Source organism: Xenopus tropicalis, chromosome 2 (genome assembly GCF_000004195.4).
Source record: "Xenopus tropicalis strain Nigerian chromosome 2, UCB_Xtro_10.0, whole genome shotgun sequence".
Taxonomy (NCBI): Eukaryota; Metazoa; Chordata; class Amphibia; order Anura; family Pipidae; genus Xenopus; species Xenopus tropicalis.
In genome coordinates, this window is record NC_030678.2 from 7,728,840 (window position 1) to 7,751,035 (window position 22,196).

The window sequence follows — 22,196 nt, forward strand, 5'->3', positions numbered from 1 at the left end:
TTTGCCGTGCATCCAAAAATTGTCACCAGCATCAAAAGAATTGTCTCTCGCGTCAAAAGAATTGTCTCTCGTGTCAAAAGAATTGTCTCACGCGTCAAAAGAATTGTCTCTCGTGTCAAAAGAGTTGTCTCGCGCCAAATAGAATTGTCTCTCGCGTCAAAAGAATTGTCTCTCGTGTCAAAAGAATTGTCTCACGCATCAAAAGAGTTGTCTCTCGTGTCAAAAGAATTGTCTCTCGTGTCAAAAGAATTGTCTCTCGCGTCAAAAGAATTGTCTCTCGCGTCAAAAGAATTGTCTCACGCGTCAAAAGAGTTGTCTCGCGCCAAAAAGAATTGTCTCTTGCGTCAAAAGAATTGTCTCTCGTGTCAAAAGAATTGTCTCACGCGTCAAAAGAGTTGTCCCGCGCCAAAAAGAATTGTCTTTGCGCGTCAAAAGAGTTGTCTTGTGCCAAAAATAGTTGTCTTTGCACGTCAAAAGTATTGTCGCCAATTATTTTGATGCAAATTTTTCCCGTTTTGCTAATTTTTCGCCATAAGATTAGCAATTTTTTTTTGCGCAGCAAAATGGGACAAATTTGCTCATCACTATTGGTGAGTAGTAAAATTCCAAATTTCACCATTGGTGAATTGTTTCCGTAGCGTAAAAAAAAAAGTTTTGTCGCATCCAAAAAAGTGTGGTTGCGTCAAAAACGGCGCAGGTGCATAAGAAAAGTTGTGTGGTACCCACATTTTGTGAATTTTTTGTCATTTCACCGATTATTTGTTTTGCAAAAAACTTTGCAGTTGCATAAAAAAAAGCACGGTTGCATTAACAAAAGGTGTGGTAGTGTCAAAATAAACTTGTGAGTCACACTGTATTCCCAAATTTCCCAAAATTGAGGATATTCGTTTTCCTTATTAATAAATAAGCAACCATTGGATATGCCAGTTTATTCGATTTAGAAAAACAAATTCCCAAACTCCAAAATTGATAAAATACGCCCACTAGTATTAAGGTGGCCACACACACTAAGATCCGCTCGTTTGGCGAGGTTGCCAAGTGAGCGGATCTTCTCCCAATATCCCCACCTACGGGTAGGCGATATCGATCTAATTCAGTCTTTTGGCCCTGGGGCCAAACCATTGAATTAGAACGACGGGTATAGGTGTCCGTCACTTCGGGGACCGTATCAATAAGCCGATGTGCTCCCTAATCCAACTAATCAGTCGGGCAGGCCTGTCGTTAGTGCCCATACACGGGCCGATAAGCTGCCGAATGGGTCTACACCACTCAAACTCCAAGGGGTATATTTATCTAAGTTATTTATCAACAGTCGAGTCGATTTTTTTTTACCATTTGAGTTTCTTTGTGCTTAAAAAACTCGAATTTAAGTTATGGTTTGAAATTCAAATATCCAGTATTTATTGTGCAAAAAAATCAAAAACTCAAAAGTAGAAGTTCCCCATGTAAAAGCTTGTGAGTTCCTATTGAAGCCAATGGGAGTCACGTCGTATTCTCACACTCATTCAAGTTTTTCGAGTTTCCAGAGCCTGTAAAAATGTGAAATATTCTTGTTTTTTTATTTGAAAGAGTTTTCCTTATAAATAAATAAGTGACCTCTTGATATGAGAAGTTTCTCGATTTAGAAAAACAAACTTGAATTCGCTGATAAATAAGCCCATTAGTGTTACAATACCCCAAGGGGTATATTTATCTATGGGTAAAGGCGAACTTAACAGATTGTTATGGTGATTTATTATTATTATTATTATTATTATTATTATCATGACTAATCAATATGCCCCTAAGTGTGATTGACAGTGAGAGTGTTGCTTATCTGCCCCCATCATACAATGTATATGTGCCTAATTTTGCCTAATATATAAAAATGTATATAATTTATCCAAGCGGCGCTGTAGTGCAAACTGAGTGTGAGTGTAACTAGGGCATACTCAGCACGTCAGTGTAACACAAACACATTCCACATTTCCTGAATGTCGTCTGAAGAAATGTCACAGGAAATCTCAATCAGCTTGAGAGTGTGATACAGGAAGGTCTCCGGCAGAGCGTCGGTAATCAGTCTGGAACAGAGCCGCTCGCCGCTCTTCCGATGTGGCCAGAAACCCTCTGCAGCCAACACTATGACCACAGGCGGATGACACCCAGCAACGATGTGTTTTTTTAGCCTGAAGTCATTGTAACATGGTCTTTCTACAAGCCACGCGCTTTGTGCTCTGCCTGATTCTGTTTATTCCTGCCAATGTGGTCGCAGCAGGTAAGACTCACTTTTTGGCAGTATACTACTCATAAAGCTTTATGGGGGTAATAGTAAAAGCATAATGCTAACTTTATATGTAGTAATGTTTAAATATATATTTCCTGTGGTTTGGGTTGGTTTAAATGTCACCGTTTGTCAGAAAGTCAGATCTTAGTTGGGATCAAGTACAGGTACTGTTTTATTATTACAGAGAAAAGGGAAATCATTTAACCATTAAATAAACCCAATAGGGTTGTTCTGCCCCAATAAGGGGTAATTATATCTTAGTTGGGATCAAGTACAGGTACTGTTTTATTATTACAGAGAAAAGGGAATCATTTAACCATGAAATAAACCCAATAGGGCTGTTCTGCCCCAATAAGGGGTAATTATATCTTAGTTGGGATCAAGTACAGGTACTGTTTTATTATTACAGAGAAAAGGGAATCATTTAACCATGAAATAAACCCAATAGGGCTGTTCTGCCCCCAATAAGGGGTAATTATGTCTTAGTTGGGCTCAAGTACAGGTACTGTTTTATTATTACAGAGAAAAGGGAATCATTTAACCATGAAATAAACCCAATAGGGCTGTTCTGCCCCAATAAGGGGTAATTATATCTTAGTTGGGATCAAGTACAGGTACTGTTTTATTATTACAGAGAAAAGGGAATCATTTAACCATGAAATAAACCCAATAGGGCTGTTCTGCCCCCAATAAGGGGTAATTATATCTTAGTTGGGATCAAGTACAGGTACTGTTTTATTATTACAGAGAAAAGGGAATCATTTAACCATTAAATAAACCCAATAGGGCTGTTCTGCCCCCAATAAGGGGTAATTATATCTTAGTTGGGATCAAGTACAGGTACTGTTTTATTATTACAGAGAAAAGGGAATCATTTAACCATTAAATAAACCCAATAGGGCTGTTCTGCCCCCAATAAGGGGTAATTATATCTTAGTTGGGATCAAGTACAGGTACTGTTTTATTATTACAGAGAAAAGGGAATCATTTAACCATTAAATAAACCCAATAGGGCTGTTCTGCCCCCAATAAGGGGTAATTATATCTTAGTTGGGATCAAGTACAGGTACTGTTTTATTATTACAGAGAAAAGGGAATCATTTAACCATTAAATAAACCCAATAGGGCTGTTCTGCCCCCAATAAGGGGTAATTATATCTTAGTTGGGATCAAGTACAGGTACTGTTTTATTATTACAGAGAAAAGGGAATCATTTAACCATTAAATAAACCCAATAGGGCTGTTCTGCCCCCAATAAGGGGTAATTATATCTTAGTTGGGATCAAGTACAGGTACTGTTTTATTATTACAGAGAAAAGGGAATCATTTAACCATGAAATAAACCCAATAGGGCTGTTCTGCCCCAATAAGGGGTAATTATATCTTAGTTGGGATCAAGTACAGGTACTGTTTTATTATTACAGAGAAAAGGGAATCATTTAACCATGAAATAAACCCAATAGGGCTGTTCTGCCCCAATAAGGGGTAATTATATCTTAGTTGGGATCAAGTACAGGTACTGTTTTATTATTACAGAGAAACAGGGAAAACTTTTCGAAAATTTTTAATAAATGTGGTAACCTTCACAACTAATAAAAACACTTTAAAAAACTAGAGAGTCGGGTTGGACTGGGCCACCATTATAGCTGTATATTTGCTGCCACACCCTACGTTCAGTACAACCTCTCTTCTACCAAGTCATTTGGCCAAAGTCGGCTTCTAGCCCCACAGCTTTCTCCTTACCCAGAGCCAATGCATAGCCGTGCCCAATAACAGTGTTATTATTATTATTAACATTTATTTATAAAGCGCCAACATATTCCACAGCGCTGTACAATAAGTGGGTTTCATACATTGGACATACAGAGTAACATATAAAGCAATCAATAACTGATACAAGAGGTGGAGAGCCCTGCCCAGAAGAGCTTACAATCTACAAGATTGCACCCTTCTGTCCAGTCACATTGAGGCATGATTCTAGGAATGGGCACTATGGGAATTTCAGTTAGCACTCTATAACCCCATGACTACCATACCTGGCCAGTAAACATAATACTTGGTGCTATTAGTAGAGGAGAAGGTTATCCAACGGGAGGAGGTGGAAACTACATACAGTTCTGTTACAGTTGAGAAGAATAGGAATGGAGAAAACTGAAGAGTGAGGTGCCCACAAACTAGATTGGGATCTAACAGTAGATCTTGAGCCAGTGATAAATAGATTACAGAAGCCCAACACTGTCACAAAGAAATGGATTAGATCTCCTCTCTATGTATTTCTCATAATTCAGGCTTCAAATAAAATGGATGTTGTTTAATGAAACACAACCCTCTTTCTTTCCGTGTAGTTAAATGAAGTAACATTTTCCATGCCCTCATAAAACCTGAGGTGTTAGACCCTGATGCCCTCACCTTACGAAAAGTGAAGACCACAGGATGGTAAAAATTAGCCACCCCCGCATTAGAGAAATATAAAGATGGGAGGAGATGAGAATTAAGGTTGGAAGGAGTAGAAACATACACAATGGAAAGTAGAAGCAGACAGGTGAGAATAGAAATAGAGGAGAGGTTGTTCTGAAGCAGAAGATGTTCATGTATATTGGTGGGGCCGTCCAACCCGACGCTATAGTATGGGATTTCCAGTGTTTGGCAATGGCTCCACTGGTCATGGCAATGGGACAGTTACTTCAGTGACAAATAGAGGATGAAAAAGAGAGAATAATAAAGTATAAAAATGAATATAAATCTAGTTCCTAAGCTCATTTTAACCTTCAATGAGACATTAGTATCCAGCTTCTTTGTGGAATTTGAAGGGTCAATAGTTCTCTGGTATCTGTAACAGATAAACTGGCATAAAAACTTGGGGGTGACATTGTGCTATTTGCACTAGAAGAGCTGAAATTCTCCTTTAAAATCAGCACAAGGGATCAATAAAGATTTTTTTTTTTTCAAAAAGAGAAGCACCGGCCAGGGGCATGGGGTGAACAACTAGAATTTTCAAGTGATTTTTAGGTTTCTTTTTTTTTTAAAGGGACACTGCCATGATATTTATGGGGCACTTTTTATCTCTAAATGACCCTGTTACACAGCAAATAATTCCCTCTGCCATTTAACCTTTTATTCTTGTACCAACAAATGTATTTGTAGCTGTAATATTGGTGTGTAGGCGCCATCTCAGTGCCTTGTGCCTGAGTCTGAGCTTTCAGCCAGCGCTACACATTAGAACTGCTTTCAGCTAATCTATTGTTTCTCCTACTCCCATGTAACTGGAGGAGTCCCAAGCCGGACTTGGATTTCTTACTATTGAGTGCTATTCTGATACCTACTGGGAGCTGCTATCTTGCTCCCTTCCCATTGTTCTGCTGATCAGCTGCTGGGGGTGAGGGGGGGATATCACTCCAATTTGCAGCGCAGCAGTAAAGTGTGCCTGAGTCTGAGCTTTCAGCCAGCGCTACACATTAGAACTGCTTTCAGCTAACCTATTGTTTCTCCTACTCCCATGTAACTGGAGGAGTCCCAAGCCGGACTTGGATTTCTTACTATTGAGTGCTATTCTGATACCTACTGGGAGTTGCTATCTTGCTCCCTTCCCATTGTTCTGCTGATCGGCTGCTGGGGGGGAGGGGGGGGGATATCACTCCAACTTGCAGCGCAGCAGTAAAGTGTGAGTGAAGTATATCAGAGCACAGGTCACATGGCTGTGGCACCCTGGGAAATGAAGAATATGGCTAGCCCCATGGGAAAAACAGATTACAATGCAGGATTCTGCTGGAGAAGCTTTATTAACTGATGGGTTTTTAGCTCTGCTAAATGTTAAGAGATCCGCTTAATCATAATATGGGGCTGTGACTTCATTTGAACCACATCCCGTATTCGCCTCCTTCCTCTATTTAGGGGAACATCAATAAGATCATTCTTGCCACATCTTATCCCAAAAGCAATGATTTGTATGACTTTTATCACACCAACTACAGAATATTGCCGAGCCAATTGCTGTTGCACAATGTCTAAACGTCAATAAGACTAAAACTGTGTTTTTGGAAACTTTCTAACTTTTTGTATTATCTACATTAAAGGTCATGCTTCGGCAGATGCCACAGAGAAACCTGAAACTGGGTCCCACCCCATCCTTGGTAAGTTGATCTATAGTATATCTTGGGGATTCTGGCAACGAGGGTTGGTTTTGGGGCAATAGGGTACATAGTGTTGGGGTTACTGATACTGAGTAGTGGCCTCTACCCCAATAGAAGTTTATAATAATAATAATAAAAAAAAACCAATATGCCTTCCATAGAAACAGATGTTTAAAAGCAAAATCAGTGGACAAACTCTATGTTAAAGCACAGAAGAGCACTGGGGCCAGCAAGAAAAAAAAATATTATGACTTGAAAAGTTGAAATGATGATTTTTTATCTCATAATTATGACTTTACAAAGCATTCCTGAGTAAACAGCCATAGAAGCTCCCTCTGTTTGTTTAAGATAGAAGCTGCCATTTTAGCTTGGCCTCCGTAGCTTCTGTGTTGCAGTTCTGGCTTCTGGTAGCTCAGATTACACAGCACAGTTGAGACAAGATGGGGGGGGGAGAGAGTAGAGATGGGAGGGGGTGGAAAAGGAAGGGGGAGAGATGGAAGGGGGGTGAGAGCAGAGATGGGAGGAGGAGAGAGTAGAGATGGGAGGGGGAGAGATGGAAGGGAGGAGAGCAGAGATGGGAGGGGGGAGAGATGGAAGGGAGGAGAGCAGAGATGGGAGAGGGAGAGAGTAGAGATGGGAGGGGGGTGGAAAAGGGAGGGGGAGAGATGGAAGGGGGGGAGAGAGTAGAGATGGGAGGGGGTGGAAAAGGGAGGGGGAGAGATGGAAGGGGGGAGAGCAGAGATGGGAGGGGGAGAGAAGAGCAAAGTGAGCAGACTTGTGCCGTACCCTGAAGGATTTTTCTAAAAGAATGAAGTCTGATACCAAAGAACATTTACCAAACAGTTACCAAACGATAGACGACTCAGTGCAGCTTTTCTGGGAGTGTTTATAGTGTTTTTATTTACATAAACCTTTCTGACAAAGCTTATTTAGTTTTTACCTTTCCTTCTCATTTAAAAAGTCTACTGGGTTTTGTAAAAAAAACAAAAATCTGACTCTTTCTACTTTTCAAAGTCATAATTATGAGTTTTTAAAAACTCAGAATTGATCACATTTTTTTTTTTTGCTAGCCTCAGTGCTAATACATATTTAAGAGATTTCATATAAGGCTGATACTTTTTATTATGCTGGGCTGAGGAGCTCGCCATCTGTAGTGAAAGCACAAAGAGCACTGGAAACAACGTATTCCTGTGTGTGCGGCACATCCTGAGTGCGCGGCATCTCTGGCACCATAGGCGTGTGGTTCTTATCTGACACGGTTCTAGTAACCCGTGGGAGGCTGAACCCCAGGGGAGATCTTTCCCCAAGATGCACAACCCTGACCTTTATATCAAAGGGATTTCCCTGTGTTGGAAAGATCTAAATCACTGCCTGGGGGTTCTACCAGGTATCTTTCCTTTCATGTGTAAAAGTAAAACAAATCTTTTTCCATCGTCTTTGAAACAGTTTCAAAATGAAACTGAAATATCTCGTTCTTAAGACTGAATAAGGGGTTAAATCATTACTGCAATTATTTTATGATGCCTGAGAAAAGTTCTGTATAAAAGCACTGATAATACTGGGCTGGAAGTTTCTCCTAAACACACCTATATATTTATTTTTGTATTTTTGGTATATTTAGCAAATTATTTCCCAAAATCACCATAGAAATGTAACCCCTATTTGGCAATAAAATAGACAAACCCCAGGCTAGTAAAGGTGTTATAGCATGGGGTACATGCGACTCTGTTAGACAGGATGGGCCTTCGCTATATGGAAGAGACCTGCAGAGCAAGGGTGTAGTGTAACTACAACTCACTGTAGCTGTGCAGTGCAATTTAGCAAAGATGGACGCCAGAAGGTTCTTGTAGTTGAACTATAGCACAGGTTTATTGTCAGAGGCAATAATCAGCAGGGTTTGACTCACAATGCAGATGTTTAATGATAGTAGTACTCTGAGGATAACAAGAGAGGATGCACGCCGGTTTATCCCACCTCTTTTGGGAGTCTGGGCAGGGTAAATGCACCTGGTCAGTTTGGCACCCTTTTGGAAGTAGTCAGGATAGATACCTCGGCCCTCAGGTTGAATACCTCTAGCTTGAGAGTCCTACAGCTGACTGTGGAACAGGGTTGAGATACTGCCTGTCTCCTATGTCTTAAACCGTGGCCCTATGCTGAGGCAACAGTGCCTGTATGGAAGGGTACTTCCAGCTACTTTCCTTGGTGGAGCCAAAACTGCTCTTGCTTCCTTCCCTGTCTATCCCACTCTCCTAGAGAGTGCTCTACAAGAGTAACTATCTAACTGGTCCTCGATCATGGGGTCCCTATCCCCGACTTCAACAGAGTAGGTATTAATCTCTGGGGCAATAAGGCTTTACTGGGACCTTGTTCTGATCCCAGGCTCAGTGACCTATTCCTGAGACACAGAGGCAGCCAAAGAGGAAGCCACACCCTCCTGCTAAACACTATATGAAAGTGCAAGGGGTGTGGCCAACCAAATAAACCAATAAGGTATAAGTGTAAAGGGTAAACTAGATACATGGGTCTGTGCCCAGTAACAGCAGAAACTAAGGAGTTGTAGGGTTTAAAGCCATAGGGGCATATTAACCCTATGGGTCCCTACAGAAAAAAATTAGAATTCTCTCCAAACGTTATGATTCTCTCCTTAGTACAGTCTCTTCCCTCGGCACCAGTCTCTGGGTATTTAGTGCAAAGGAACAAATATTTATCCATTAAATATACATAAAGGGAGATTTTTGTTGTTAAATATCCTGTGGTTTGTTTGTGACCCAGCGACACTTACTCTCACGTACTGATGGGGGGGGTTGGTTTCACAATAAAACATTATTTGTTTGAATGATAAAAATAGACAAAAAAAAGGAAAACAACTAGAAAATAAAACAGTTAAAACCGTAACTTCAAACGGATGGTGGGCGGGAAGGTCCAACATGTATTTTGTGATTGGCGTTTTAGACGTTTGTAGGGTCTAAATAGGACAAATGAGTCATTGTGGCTCCGGTTGCTATGCTGCGTTGGAAACATATTATTATAAGCAGCTGAAATGTGAAAGATGGAAAATTTGAATTAATTTGATTCATTTGTTTTTTTCTGGCATTGAAAGTTGTATAAACTCAACATGGTATAAATGAATTAAACTCGATCATTGCTGTATTTATAAAATGGCATGATAATGTTTGAATCGTACGAAAATTTTGAGTTTAAATTCAAAAATCCAAAAGCTGAAAGTATTGTTAAAACTTGAAAAATGTAAGTTTAAACGGACGTTCGAATTCCATGAATCCTCTTTATTTTTCCCAAACAGGAATTGCTCCCGCAGCCATTTTAGGAGCACTGGCGCTCATTCTCGGAAAACAATAATGTGTTTAAGTTTCCCTTGGAATACCAAAACTTTATACGGAGCAACGCCAACACTGTTGTTTTCATAAAAATCTTTCTTTATTTATCCAGTCTTTTTAAAAAAAGCATGTTGTGCTTATACAGAAAAAACCATACGCTTGACGCGTTTCGTGGTATCACACCACTTTCTCAAAAGCTGCATAAGTTTCCCTTGGAACTGGGTGAAATAGAAAAACAATGAGGGGATTAAGTTTCCCTTGAAAAGTGCAAAGTAGAAAACAATGAGGGGATTAAGTTTCCCTTGAAAAGTGCAACGTAGAAAACAATGAGGGGATTAAGTTCCCCTTGAAAAGTGCAAAGTAGAAAACAATGAGGGGATTAAGTTCCCCTTGAAAAGTGCAAAGTAGAAAACAATGAGGGGATTAAGTTCCCCTTGAAAAGTGCAAAGTAGAAAACAATGAGGGGATTAAGTTTCCCTTGAAAAGTGCAAAGTAGAAAACAATGAGGGGATTAAGTTTCCCTTGAAAAGTGCAAAGTAGAAAACAATGAGGGGATTAAGTTTCCCTTGAAAAGTGCAAAGTAGAAAATAATGAGGGGATTAAGTTTCCCTTGAAAAGTGCAAAGTAGAAAACAATGAGGGGATTAAGTTCCCCTTGAAAAGTGCAAAGTAGAAAACAATGAGGGGATTAAGTTTCCCTTGAAAAGTGCAAAGTTAAAACAATGAGGAGATTAAGTTCCCCTTGAAAAGTGCAAAGTAGAAAACAATGAGGGGATTAAGTTTCCCCTGAAAAGTGCAAAGTAGAAACAATGAGGGGATTAAGTTCCCCTTGAAAAGTGCAAAGTAGAAAACAATGAGGGGATTAAGTTCCCCTTGAAAAGTGCAAAGTAGAAAACAATGAGGGGATTAAGTTCCCCTTGAAAAGTGCAAAGTAGAAAACAATGAGGGGATTAAGTTCCCCTTGAAAAGTGCAAAGTAGAAAACAATGAGGGGATTAAGTTCCCCTTGAAAAGTGCAAAGTAGAAAACAATGAGGGGATTAAGTTCCCCTTGAAAAGTGCAAAGTAGAAAACAATGAGGGGATTAAGTTCCCCTTGAAAAGTGCAAAGTAGAAAACAATGAGGGGATTAAGTTTCCCTTGAAAAGTGCAAAGTAGAAAACAATGAGGGGATTAAGTTCCCCTTGAAAAGTGCAAAGTAGAAAACAATGAGGGGATTAAGTTCCCCTTGAAAAGTGCAAAGTAGAAAATAATGAGGGGATTAAGTTTCCCTTGAAAAGTGCAAAGTAGAGAATAATGAGGGGATTAAGTTCCCCTTGAAAAGTGTGAAATAGAAAACAATGAGGGGATTAACTTCTCCTTGAAAATGTGTCAAGGACAGGCTGTTACTTGACTTGTTACTGTTCTATTCCCCTACTATTCTAATCCTCCATAGGACTCGACAGATCAAACCTGTCGGAACTAAACATTAATAAATCACAAATTATGGTTATTTTAGAAAAACTCGGAAAACTCGGGAAACAATAACGAATAAATAGAGTTCAGGCGAAAACCCATTCATAAATCTCGAAATTATCGAGAAGTCGAAAAATTCCAACTTAGTTGGGATCAAGTACAGGTACTGTTTTATTATTACAGAGAAAAGGGAATCATTTAACCATTAAATAAACCCAATAGGGCTGTTCTGCCCCAATAAGGGGTAATTATATCTTAGTTGGGATCAAGTACAGGTACTGTTTTATTATTACAGAGAAAAGGGAATCATTTAACCATTAAATAAACCCAATAGGGCTGTTCTGCCCCAATAAGGGGTAATTATATCTTAGTTGGGATCAAGTACAGGTACTGTTTTATTATTACAGAGAAAAGGGAATCATTTAACCATGAAATAAACCCAATAGGGCTGTTCTGCCCCAATAAGGGGTAATTATATCTTAGTTGGGATCAAGTACAGGTACTGTTTTATTATTACAGAGAAAAGGGAATCATTTAACCATGAAATAAACCCAATAGGGCTGTTCTGCCCCCAATAAGGGGTAATTATATCTTAGTTGGGATCAAGTACAGGTACTGTTTTATTATTACAGAGAAAAGGGAATCATTTAACCATTAAATAAACCCAATAGGGCTGTTCTGCCCCAATAAGGGGTAATTATATCTTAGTTGGGATCAAGTACAGGTACTGTTTTATTATTACAGAGAAAAGGGAATTATTTAACCATGAAATAAACCCAATAGGGCTGTTCTGCCCCAATAAGGGGTAATTATATCTTAGTTGGGATCAAGTACAGGTACTGTTTTATTATTACAGAGAAAAGGGAATCATTTAACCATGAAATAAACCCAATAGGGCTGTTCTGCCCCAATAAGGGGTAATTATATCTTAGTTGGGATCAAGTACAGGTACAGTTTTATTATTACAGAGAAAAGGGAATCATTTAACCATTAATAAACCCAATAGGGCTGTTCTGCCCCAATAAGGGGTAATTATATCTTAGTTGGGATCAAGTACAGGTACAGTTTTATTATTACAGAGAAAAGGGAATCATTTAACCATTAATAAACCCAATAGGGCTGTTCTGCCCCCAATAAGGGGTAATTATATCTTAGTTGGGACCAAGTACAGGTACTGTTTTATTATTACAGAGAAAAGGGAATCATTTTTAAAAATTAGAATTATTTGATTATAATGGAGTCTATGGGAGATGGCCTTCCCCTATTTCAGAACTTTCTGGATAACGGGTTTCTGGGTAATGGATCCCATACATATACCTATGGGTCTACAGCCACAAAAGCATGATGGAGGAGGCTTACTCGGCAGTTCCTTGTGACTTCTGAGCATCTCTGGGATCCCTTACTGAGCCTGCACAGTCTTTGTGGCTTTTCACACTCACACCGTAGTTTATGTGGTCAGTATAGCGGGCATGCAGCTAATCAGTATCTGTGCGTCGCCTTCGGCTAAAAAAACCCACACGCGCTTAATGCCAAAGGTGTGAACCAAACACTGCAAGAAATGGCGCTGATATACAGAAACCTGCTGACTCAGGAATATGTGCTCGGAACCCGACATATTGCAGGGCTGCAGCGTTTCATGGTTAGTAGCAGGGAAGGTTATATTTAGCTGTATTATTGTTACCTGCAAAAAATGTTCTTTTGCATCCGTCGAGATGTAAAATAATTTGGCACATTTATATAAATTCAAATATAATACCCTGTATATAATATATAAATTCTGTAACTGATATATCATACATAGTTTAGTTACATATTCTCAAATCAAAATGGTTCCCTGGAGAAGAAATAAGAGCAGAGCAGGCAGTAACCCTTCCAACACTTTCCCCTGTCTCTGTCCCTATATATTAGGTACCTACCTAGTGCTACCAACCCCTATTTCTGTAGGGAAATGAGAGCAGGGCAGGCAGTAACCCTTCCAACACTTTCCCCTGTCTCTGCCCCTATATATTAGGTACCTACCTAGTGCTACCAACCCCTATTTCTGTAGGGAAATGAGAGCAGAGCAGGCAGTAACCCTTCCAACACTTTCCCCTGTCTCTGCCCCTATATATTAGGTACCTACCTAGTGCTACCAACCCCTATTTCTGTAGGGAAATGAGAGCAGGGCAGGCAGTAACCCTTCCAACACTTTCCCCTGTCTCTGCCCCTATATATTAGGTACCTACCTAGTGCTACCAACCCCTATTTCTGTAGGGAAATGAGAGCAGGGCAGGCAGTAACCCTTCCAACACTTTCCCCTGTCTCTGCCCCTATATATTAGGTACCTACCTAGTGCTACCAACCCCTATTTCTGTAGGGAAATGAGAGCAGGGCAGGCAGTAACCCTTCCAACACTTTCCCCTGTCTCTGCCCCTATATATTAGGTACCTACCTAGTGCTACCAACCCCTATTTCTGTAGGGAAATGAGAGCAGAGCAGGCAGTAACCCTTCCAACACTTTCCCCTGTCTCTGCCCCTATATATTAGGTACCTACCTAGTGCTACCAACCCCTATTTCTGTAGGGAAATGAGAGCAGGGCAGGCAGTAACCCTTCCAACACTTTCCCCTGTCTCTGCCCCTATATATTAGTAACCCTTCCAACACTTTAGGTTTAATTAGGGTCACACTGGGGGGGGTGAGACTGGGTGAAGAATGAGTTTGGGTTCTAAATGACTGCAGAAGTTTAGAGCACAGAGGGGAAATGTATGTAAATGTGAACTTAATTGCTAGACCGCAGACTAAGCAAAAAGGATATGTAACCTTTAAAACCATTTGATTCTTATTTAAAACTTTAGTAATTATACAGGAAGTATATATATATATAAATACAGCCCTACAGATACTTGCACACTTCTATATAACATGTACAGTATATAAATGAAAGAGAGGCTTCTGCATTGTAATGTATGTGCTGTTTTGGCAGTGTCAGTCCCTAGAGGGGAAACAGCAGTAATGGAGTGTAAATACAAGGTGCCTACAGGAGAGACCTTCATAATGATCACCTGGAAGTTCCATCGATCGGATCAATCCCACTGCATTTATTCAAACAAACGGAACCAAACGTTTAATAACTGCAGCAGCAGGATTGAGTTCAACAGCTCCTCCCTGAGGATATATAATGCTACAGAAACTGATGATGGGACCTATAGGTGTGAAGTTGTAACTGCAGATGGGACCTTCTTCCACAATGTCGTTCTACAGGTTGTAGGTAAAGAACAAACTTTTACCCTTTGTTGGTCATTGGTCTTAATAGAAACCATTTCCCTATTGCTATGAGACCAACGAGCTGATATTCTACATGCAGTTACCCCCATTATTTTCACGCTTTATACTCCCCATGCTATCTCCTGCCTGGCTATAGAGCGCAAGCATTAGGGCTTTGCCCACGAGTACTCAATATGGGTGGTCATTGTCAAAATCCAATAATCTTCTTTGATTCCTATTACCATTTCGTCATTTCTTGGCTTCTGAGTGGACCTCTCTCAGCTGGAAATGATGTTGAAAAATGAGCCAATGGGGTTAAGGCTTCTCACGTGATGAACTCCAAAGACTTGAGGTCAAGAATTAGTGGAGGCCACAATATTTGCAATTTTCAGAAATACTTGGAGATGAGGCTTAAACCCAAAGACTCTGAAACCCAATGGAGTTTAAAAAATATATATGTCTCATTGGCTACTATGGCTCTCTGAGTTACAGGAAGCTTTTGTCTTCTATCCCAGAATGCTGTTATACACTCAATGAAATATGACTATGCTTTATGCTTAGATATCTCTTGAGAGAACTTATGCAGTTCTTAATTGCAAAGGTTCATCAAAGTCCACCTAATTTTATTGATTGATAAAGAGCAATGAAGAGAATAAAGTAAACATAGCATCTCTTCTTCTAGAATTCAGCCATGCATTGACCATGTTCCATAGATAACATCAATCCCTTCTATTACTTTGAAGGTGGTAGAGAGACCAATGTGGAGTGTTTATTCCACTTCTTTCTCTCTCTTTACCTAAACTTTGGGGTTGGAGAGTAAAATGAATGTTAGAGTTTAGGGCAAAGCTATTAAGATGTGATATAGCTGTGCCAGAGCTTGTATTAGACACTGGAGGGTCAGTGATCCCCAACCAGTGGCTCAGGGGCAACATGTTGCTTCCCAACCCCTTGGATGTTGCTCTCAGTGCCCCCAAACCAGGGAGTTATTTTTGAATTCCTGACTTGGGGGCAAGTTTTGGTTGAATAAAAACAAGATTTACACCAAATAAAGCCCCCTGTAAGCTGATAGGGTGCATAGAGGCTGCCTAATAGCCAATCACAGCCCTTATTTGGCACCTCCATGAACTTTTATGGTGCTTATGTTGCTCCCCAAGTCTTTTTACATTTGATTGTGCTGCTCCCCAAGTCTTTTTACATTTGATTGTGGCTCACGAGTAAGAGAGGTTGGGGATCCCTGGTCTAAGTTGTAGCAAGAGCACCTCTCGGAATGTTGTATCTGAGTGCCAACTATTATGTTATTTCATTATCAGTTTTTTAAAACTAATTTTTTTGTGTGTTTTTCAGTTAAGCCTTCAGTGACATTGATATCAAACAGGCATGGATTTCCCGAGTGCCGGGCACATGGGGGGAACCCAGCGGCAAATATCTCATGGATCCCAGAAGGTTCCATCAGTACAAACAGAGCAATGGAGCCAGATAGGAGCTGGATAGTTAGCAGCACTTACACTGCAACCAGCAGCAATGTCACCCAAGTGACTTGTATAGTGTCCCACCCCACATTTGCACAGCCTCAAAACTATTCCATATCAATTGCACCCTATAAAGGTATGTGCCTTCCATTCTTCTATCTAACCTGTTATTATTGCTATCATTATTTGCTGTAATTTAGTCAATCCTGTCTCAAGGGGGCTGTGTATCGTTGCTAATACAACATTTCAAATTAAGAGGTCATGGGAGAAAGAACAGCTCTGGTGCCTTATTGACCAGCAGGTCTTTCCAGGGGACATAAGGGCAAGTTATTGTACTGGGAGATAGTTGACTGCCCTTTTTGTGTGCTTTTTGTTGCCAATTTAGCCTTAAAAATAAGTTCCTGCTGTGCTGTGGAGACCTCAGGGTTTGGCAGTATGAAGGTGTCTTGGTTGAACTCTTCTACACTTGGAATGGTGGGAAGGACATTTGTCAAAGGTCTAAACTATTAGTCCTTTGTTATGTGTTTAAATAGCTTCCTAAACCCTGATGGCAGACATTCAAGATTAAGATTGAATCTTCTGAAGTAACCAAAAAAGGCCAAATAGTTTTATAACATGAACAGACAACACCAAGTTACTCAACTTGCCATCAGCGCTAAAGAACCTTGATGAGAGCATAAGTGAATGGCTTGACTAAGACTAAATAGGTGCTACAAGCCATGTGACTTATAGCCAAATCTAAATAATAGTAGATTTTTTTGGTTTGGTCCAGGTCTAGTATCCATTGCAGCCAATAAGTAGGTAGGTACTTAGGGTTTGGTCCGGGTCTAGTACCCATTGCAGCCAATAAGTAGGTAGGTACTTAGGGTTTGGTCCGGGTCTAGTACCCATTGCAGCCAATAAGTAGGTAGGTACTTAGGGTTTGGTCCGGGTCTAGTACCCATTGCAGCCAATAAGTAGGTAGGTACTTAGGGTTTGGTCCGGGTCTAGTATTCATTGCAGCCAATAAGTAGGTAGGTACTTAGGGTTTGGTCCGGGTCTAGTACCCATTGCAGCCAATAAGTAGGTAGGTACTTAGGGTTTGGTCCAGGTCTATTACCCATTGCAGCCAATAAGTAGGTAGTTACTTAGGGTTTGGTCCAGGTCTAGTACCCATTGCAGCCAATAAGTAGGTAGGTACTTAGGGTTTGGTCCGGGTCTAGTACCCATTGCAGCCAATAAGTAGGTAGGTACTTAGGGTTTGGTCCAGGTCTAGTACCCATTCCAGCTGATAAGTAGGTAGGTACTTAGGGTTTGGTCCAGGTCTAGCACCCATTGCAGCCAATAAGTAGGTAGGTACTTAGGGTTTGGTCCAGGTTTAGTACCCATTGCAGCCAATAAGTAGGTAGGTACTTAGAGTTTGGTCCAAGTCTAGCACCCATTGCAGCCAATAAGTAGGAAGGTACTTAGGGTTTGGTCCAGGTTTAGTACCCATTGCAGCCAATAAGTAGGTAGGAACTTAGGGTTTGGTCCAGGTCTAGTACCCATTGCAGCCAATAAGTAGGTAGGTACTTATATACTTTGGTAAATTACGTTTATTTTTTTAATTAAATCTTTATCCTTAGGAAGTACATATATTTTGTTGTTGACAATACCACTCGTGGTCCTCGTTATCCTCATCATCGTAGGATTCCTGTTTTTCTGGACAATGTCTCAAAGACTCAGGTACGTGCCCTTCCCTTTATATGATAGACGAGAGTCTAGAGAAACCTTAATCAAGTGCTTCTTGTTGAGAATGTGAGTCACGAGCTTGAGAAAAGCCTTTGAGAAAAATGGGGACTTTTTATCTGAAATGACTGTGCTCTACAAACATGAGAATTTTTTTCTTCTAACCGTAATGTATGTTATCTGGATAAACCTTGCACAACCCTATGGGAAGGGGCACTTCAAGGTCTACTGCCATCTACTGTTTATTCGGCCCGGAGAAGAGGAGCTTAGGAGATTCTATGATGATATTTTGGTGCCATATTGGCTTCTTCTTCAGGCGTTGGAACGTTGGAGCTCTTTCTCAGAAGCGATTACAATGGCAGATGACTGGCCGCCATATTTAGAGCTAGGAAAGAATCCTTTTCTAAAGGCCAACTGGATAGATCTGTAGATATTTTTGTCCCCAATATTATGATCCAACCTTACACGTTTGTGCCTTTTTGCAGGGCGTGCCTAAGCAAGGAAATAAAAAACACAACGGTGACACCACAAGATACTAATGAGCAGGTAAGGGTTGGTAACTGGTTCTCAATCATTTATTTTTTATTTTGTCTTATGTGTTTAGTACAGCAGGAAACCTACACTGCTATTATTTATGGTATTTATATGTACAGGCAACTTTCTCCTACAGGTACTTACCTCGCTGCTTGGGTAGATTTATAGCATCCGGCATTTACGCAAAAAGGCTATATTTATGCATCGGTTAGTTACACCCTCTGTGAGGGTTGATTTGTCTTTGGTGCATTTATACTTTACAATAAAACTTACCCTTTATTATATCTAATAATAAAAGGAGAGCAGAGACAATTTAATGTTGTGTCTGTAATTCCTGTGCCAGAGACACGCAGCTCTCTCCTCTCTCCTGCTCCCCCCTCCCTCTAGATTGCAAAGAACTCCCTCCCCCCCTTAGGAATGTGGATCTGAGCCAATCAGCAGGAAGCTGACTCGTAGTCTAACTAACTGAGCATGTACACCGGTCTGGGTCTCGGTGCAGGAGTGAGGCATTATGGGAGCTTTCTTTACACAGCTCAGCGTTTTTTCTTCCTGTTTGGCTTCTGATCATCTGAACGGGAGAAATATGGGGAGACTTAAGGGCACTATTGAGACAACTGAAGGTATGCCTGCAGCTGGAGATTAACTCTTTATTAGCCTTTCCTTCTCCTTTAAAATGAACCTGCTGGTCCCAGTGTGACTGGGTGCAGTGTTCCACGGTATTTTCCTTTTTAAAAAGGAAATGGGAAATGTGGAACTATAACTCTCACACTTATTACAAAATGGCTGCCACAATGATCCCATAACCAATAAGGGCATACTATATGAGCTTTTGCAATGTGCCTGGGTCCCAGAATACTGTATATTTCTCTGAGCAGGAAACACAGCAGGTTGATTTGGCTGCTGCTATCGCCGTGTACTTCTGTTTCCCAGTTAATCAGTCCCCCAGTGACATCTGACCACATTCTCTGGATCCCAAAGCTACGCCCCCTGTTGGCTGTTAGTAAAGGATTATAACACAACAGTTAATGAACAAACATAGGCAACCCCTACTCACCCCATTTTGCTAAATTTGAACCCTAAGCTACTGTAGCACCTCTCCTTTCTACAAACATGTGCTGTGTGAGTGTTGTGCTTTAGCGGCCATCTTGTTGCTCATTCAAGTTTGTACCCTCTATGTATCAAATATATGCATTGCAATAGGCCAAGGCAAGATGGAGCTTTTATACCTTTAAAGAATAGTTTGTACAGGGTTCAACTGACTCGGTTTATTGGGACAGCGCCTTACACATTGGGCCCCAGGTTATTGTCCTTAAGGGAAACAGGAAAAGTTGTAGTAGGGACGCACCGACTCCACTTGCCCGGACAAACCAAATCCAAATCCTAAATATAACGTGACTTTTGGTTAAAAGAACAAGTTAATCCTAATTTTTTTTCCATTTTTACCGCTTCATTTGGATCCAGTTCAGGATTAAGCTAAATCCGTCATGAAAGATTCGGACAAATCCCAAAATAGTGGATTTTGTGCATCCCTAGTATCCATGGTTGGACTGGGTGTGTGGGGCCCCCGGTGCTGCTCCCTAGGGGCCCTCGCGGCCCGACCACCGTCTCCCCCCCTTCCTCTTTGGTGCAGTCTTTGGTTAAGTTACTGCCTTAAATGACACGGATACATGAAATTGCTGCCAGTCTGTGCTGCCATCTACTGGGTGCCAGTCAGTCTGCCTGATGGGATTAGTAATTAGCAGGAAAGCAGTGTATTAATGACTGAACTGAAACTATATCATTCTTGACCATTTAAAACATTTGAACATGACATTTAAAAATACAAAAACATGTAAAATAAATATATAAGAATTTAAATAAAATTCTTGACAATATCTTTAACATTTTCTGTTGCTTTGCTCAGTTGCCACCTTAAGTGACACAATAATACGTGACATTGCTGGCAGTGACGAGCCTTTCTTGTAAAATACAAGGGAACTGGGAGTGATAAAGTCGGTATATAGAGGCCATATAACAGCAAGATCATTCCTTATACCCTAACGAGGCACATTCTTTCTAATTACATTCAGTAGGTCATGTGATACTAGTGCCGTCATTAAATAAATCTGATTATAACTGAATACATCACTAAGAACTGTTTAAAAAGATGTATTTTTACTCCAGGGGCCCCCACACCCCCTCGAGGGCCCCGACTGCCCGCTCACCCACCAGCCCCTCCCCCTTGTACTTTGCCTGGGAGTAATTGATTGGGGGAGTAATGCCAGCAGCGAGCAGCAGATGGGGATTGGGTCTAGGGGGCAGCTAAATCCCAAATAGTGGCTTTTGTGCCTCCCTAGTGTCCAGGTTTGGAATGAGTGTGCGGAGCCCACTGGTATTGCCACCCCAGGGATCCGGCCACCACCAACTACCCGCCCCCCCCCCCCCCCAGAGTGCATAGCTTGTACTTACCCAGGCACAGGGTCAGACTGGGGGGGTGCAGGGCCCACTGGAGCTGCCCACACATGGGCCCACAGGGTCCCCCGCCTCGCACCCCTAAACCTCCCCTGCAGGGGCCCCTGTCCGATGTCCTCCCCTGAACCCATATGTGAAACACGTCAGGGGGGACATTGGAGGCCAGAGGAAGCAGCAATAGGGTCGGGTCTGGGCCGCTGGGGCCCACCGGGTTTTTTCCTGGTGTCCCCGCGGCCCAGTCTGACCCTGCCTAGGCTTGCCCAGGGAAACATGGATGCTTCCCAGGAGGAATCAGGTCGGGGTCAGTGGAGCCCGCTGGCCTAGTCCAACCCTGTTCAGGGGCCAATAAACCTGCCAACTAGGCACCTCCAAGCCAGATCTGTAGCTCATTTAGGGTTGCCATCTGCCCAGTTTTGACCCAGACAGCCAGGTTTTCAGGAGGGCTATTAGGGTCAAAACTCCCTGCCCGGTTTTCGAAATTAGGGAAACCGATTGCTACGCCATAACCCCACCCCTGATGTCATCGGTCATGCCCCCAACATCGCCCTGCCCCCAGGATTTCTAGAAGGTGGCAACCCTAAGCTTATTGGTTAATGTATGTGCTGCCTCTGACAGCCTCCCTAACTGCCACCCAGGGTCAGACTGGGGGGTGCAGGGCCCCCGAACCCCTCAAGGTGCCTCCTCTGGCTGCGTCCCCCGCCGCGCACCCCTAAACCCCCCTGCAGGGGCCCCTGTCCGGCGTCCTCCCCTGAATGCATATGTGAAACTCGTCAGGGGAGGACATCGGAGGCCAGAGGCAGCAGCAATAGGGTTGGGTATGGGCCAGGGCCCACCGGGCATGCTAGGATCTGATCATTACCCCTGGGCCTACAATTGGATTGGACCAATTTGACAAATGAACGTTTAGCCACTTTTATGTGTATTATGGAAGTATCTACTTCTTATATATAGTAATTTGCTCTTTGCTATCAGTATTTATCTCAGTATTTGCCTTGCATGTTGGTTTCTGTGATCTAATAGGATTTTGTGCTTTTCTAGAACAAGGAAGAGGTGGAGCCCTACGCCAGTTACACCCAGAAAATAAATACTATTTATAATTCCATATCAGAGATATAACGGGAGCCGGGGAGCAGCCCAAGGATCTTATCACTCAGTCACGGAACTTCATTAATGATAACGCTAAAAACTGGTTACTGTGTTATGTATTATAAACTGTATCCTTACTGTATGTTTCTGGGGTTATTTTTCTGTTGATTAATTGAAATGTACATAGAATAATTTAAATACTGGACGAGCAAATGTATCTGCCAATCCAACGTCCAGCGGAAATACTTTATTGCACTTTATGAAACTGGATTTGCAAAATGTCATTTTATGTTTATGTCCCGATCCTCAGCAATAACGATTTCTTTCGTATCCGGCAAATCTAAATGGGAAACTGCAACGAGCAATAGAAATGTCAGGGCATTTACAAACCTGAAATAAAATACTCAGCTGTGACCCGGTCTCCTGTAAATGCCTTTATTTGGCTCAAAAAGTCGGAATTTTTCTATTGGTTTTCTAAAAAGGGAGTAATGGAAGCATTAGCTGCCCCTGAAGGTTTGGGTGGGTA

The 22,196-nt window shown here is 41.5% G+C and overlaps 1 protein-coding gene across 1 annotated transcript; it reads left to right on the plus strand.

Annotated features, from left to right (window-relative positions):
* The first annotated feature begins 2,145 nt into the window (after positions 1 to 2,145).
* Positions 2,146 to 22,084, plus strand: LOC100127716 (uncharacterized loc100127716). Its single transcript, NM_001113050.1, has 7 exons — positions 2,146 to 2,254; positions 6,337 to 6,393; positions 14,143 to 14,427; positions 15,768 to 16,028; positions 17,497 to 17,596; positions 18,085 to 18,145; positions 21,623 to 22,084. The coding sequence occupies exons 1-7, from the start codon at positions 2,182 to 2,184 to the stop codon at positions 21,698 to 21,700; spliced, it is 915 nt and encodes a 304-aa protein (NP_001106521.1). The 5' UTR covers positions 2,146 to 2,181; the 3' UTR covers positions 21,701 to 22,084.
* The last annotated feature ends 112 nt before the right edge of the window (positions 22,085 to 22,196 follow it).

Bases quoted from the DNA above. Each gene is read 5' to 3' on its own strand.
- LOC100127716 (NM_001113050.1), top strand. From the start codon at position 2,182: ATGGTCTTTCTACAAGCCACGCGCTTTGTGCTCTGCCTGATTCTGTTT. The intron at 16,029-17,496 runs GTATGTGCCTTC...CTTTATCCTTAG, and splicing joins ATCAATTGCACCCTATAAAG to GAAGTACATATATTTTGTTG. The intron at 18,146-21,622 runs GTAAGGGTTGGT...GTGCTTTTCTAG, and splicing joins CACAAGATACTAATGAGCAG to AACAAGGAAGAGGTGGAGCC.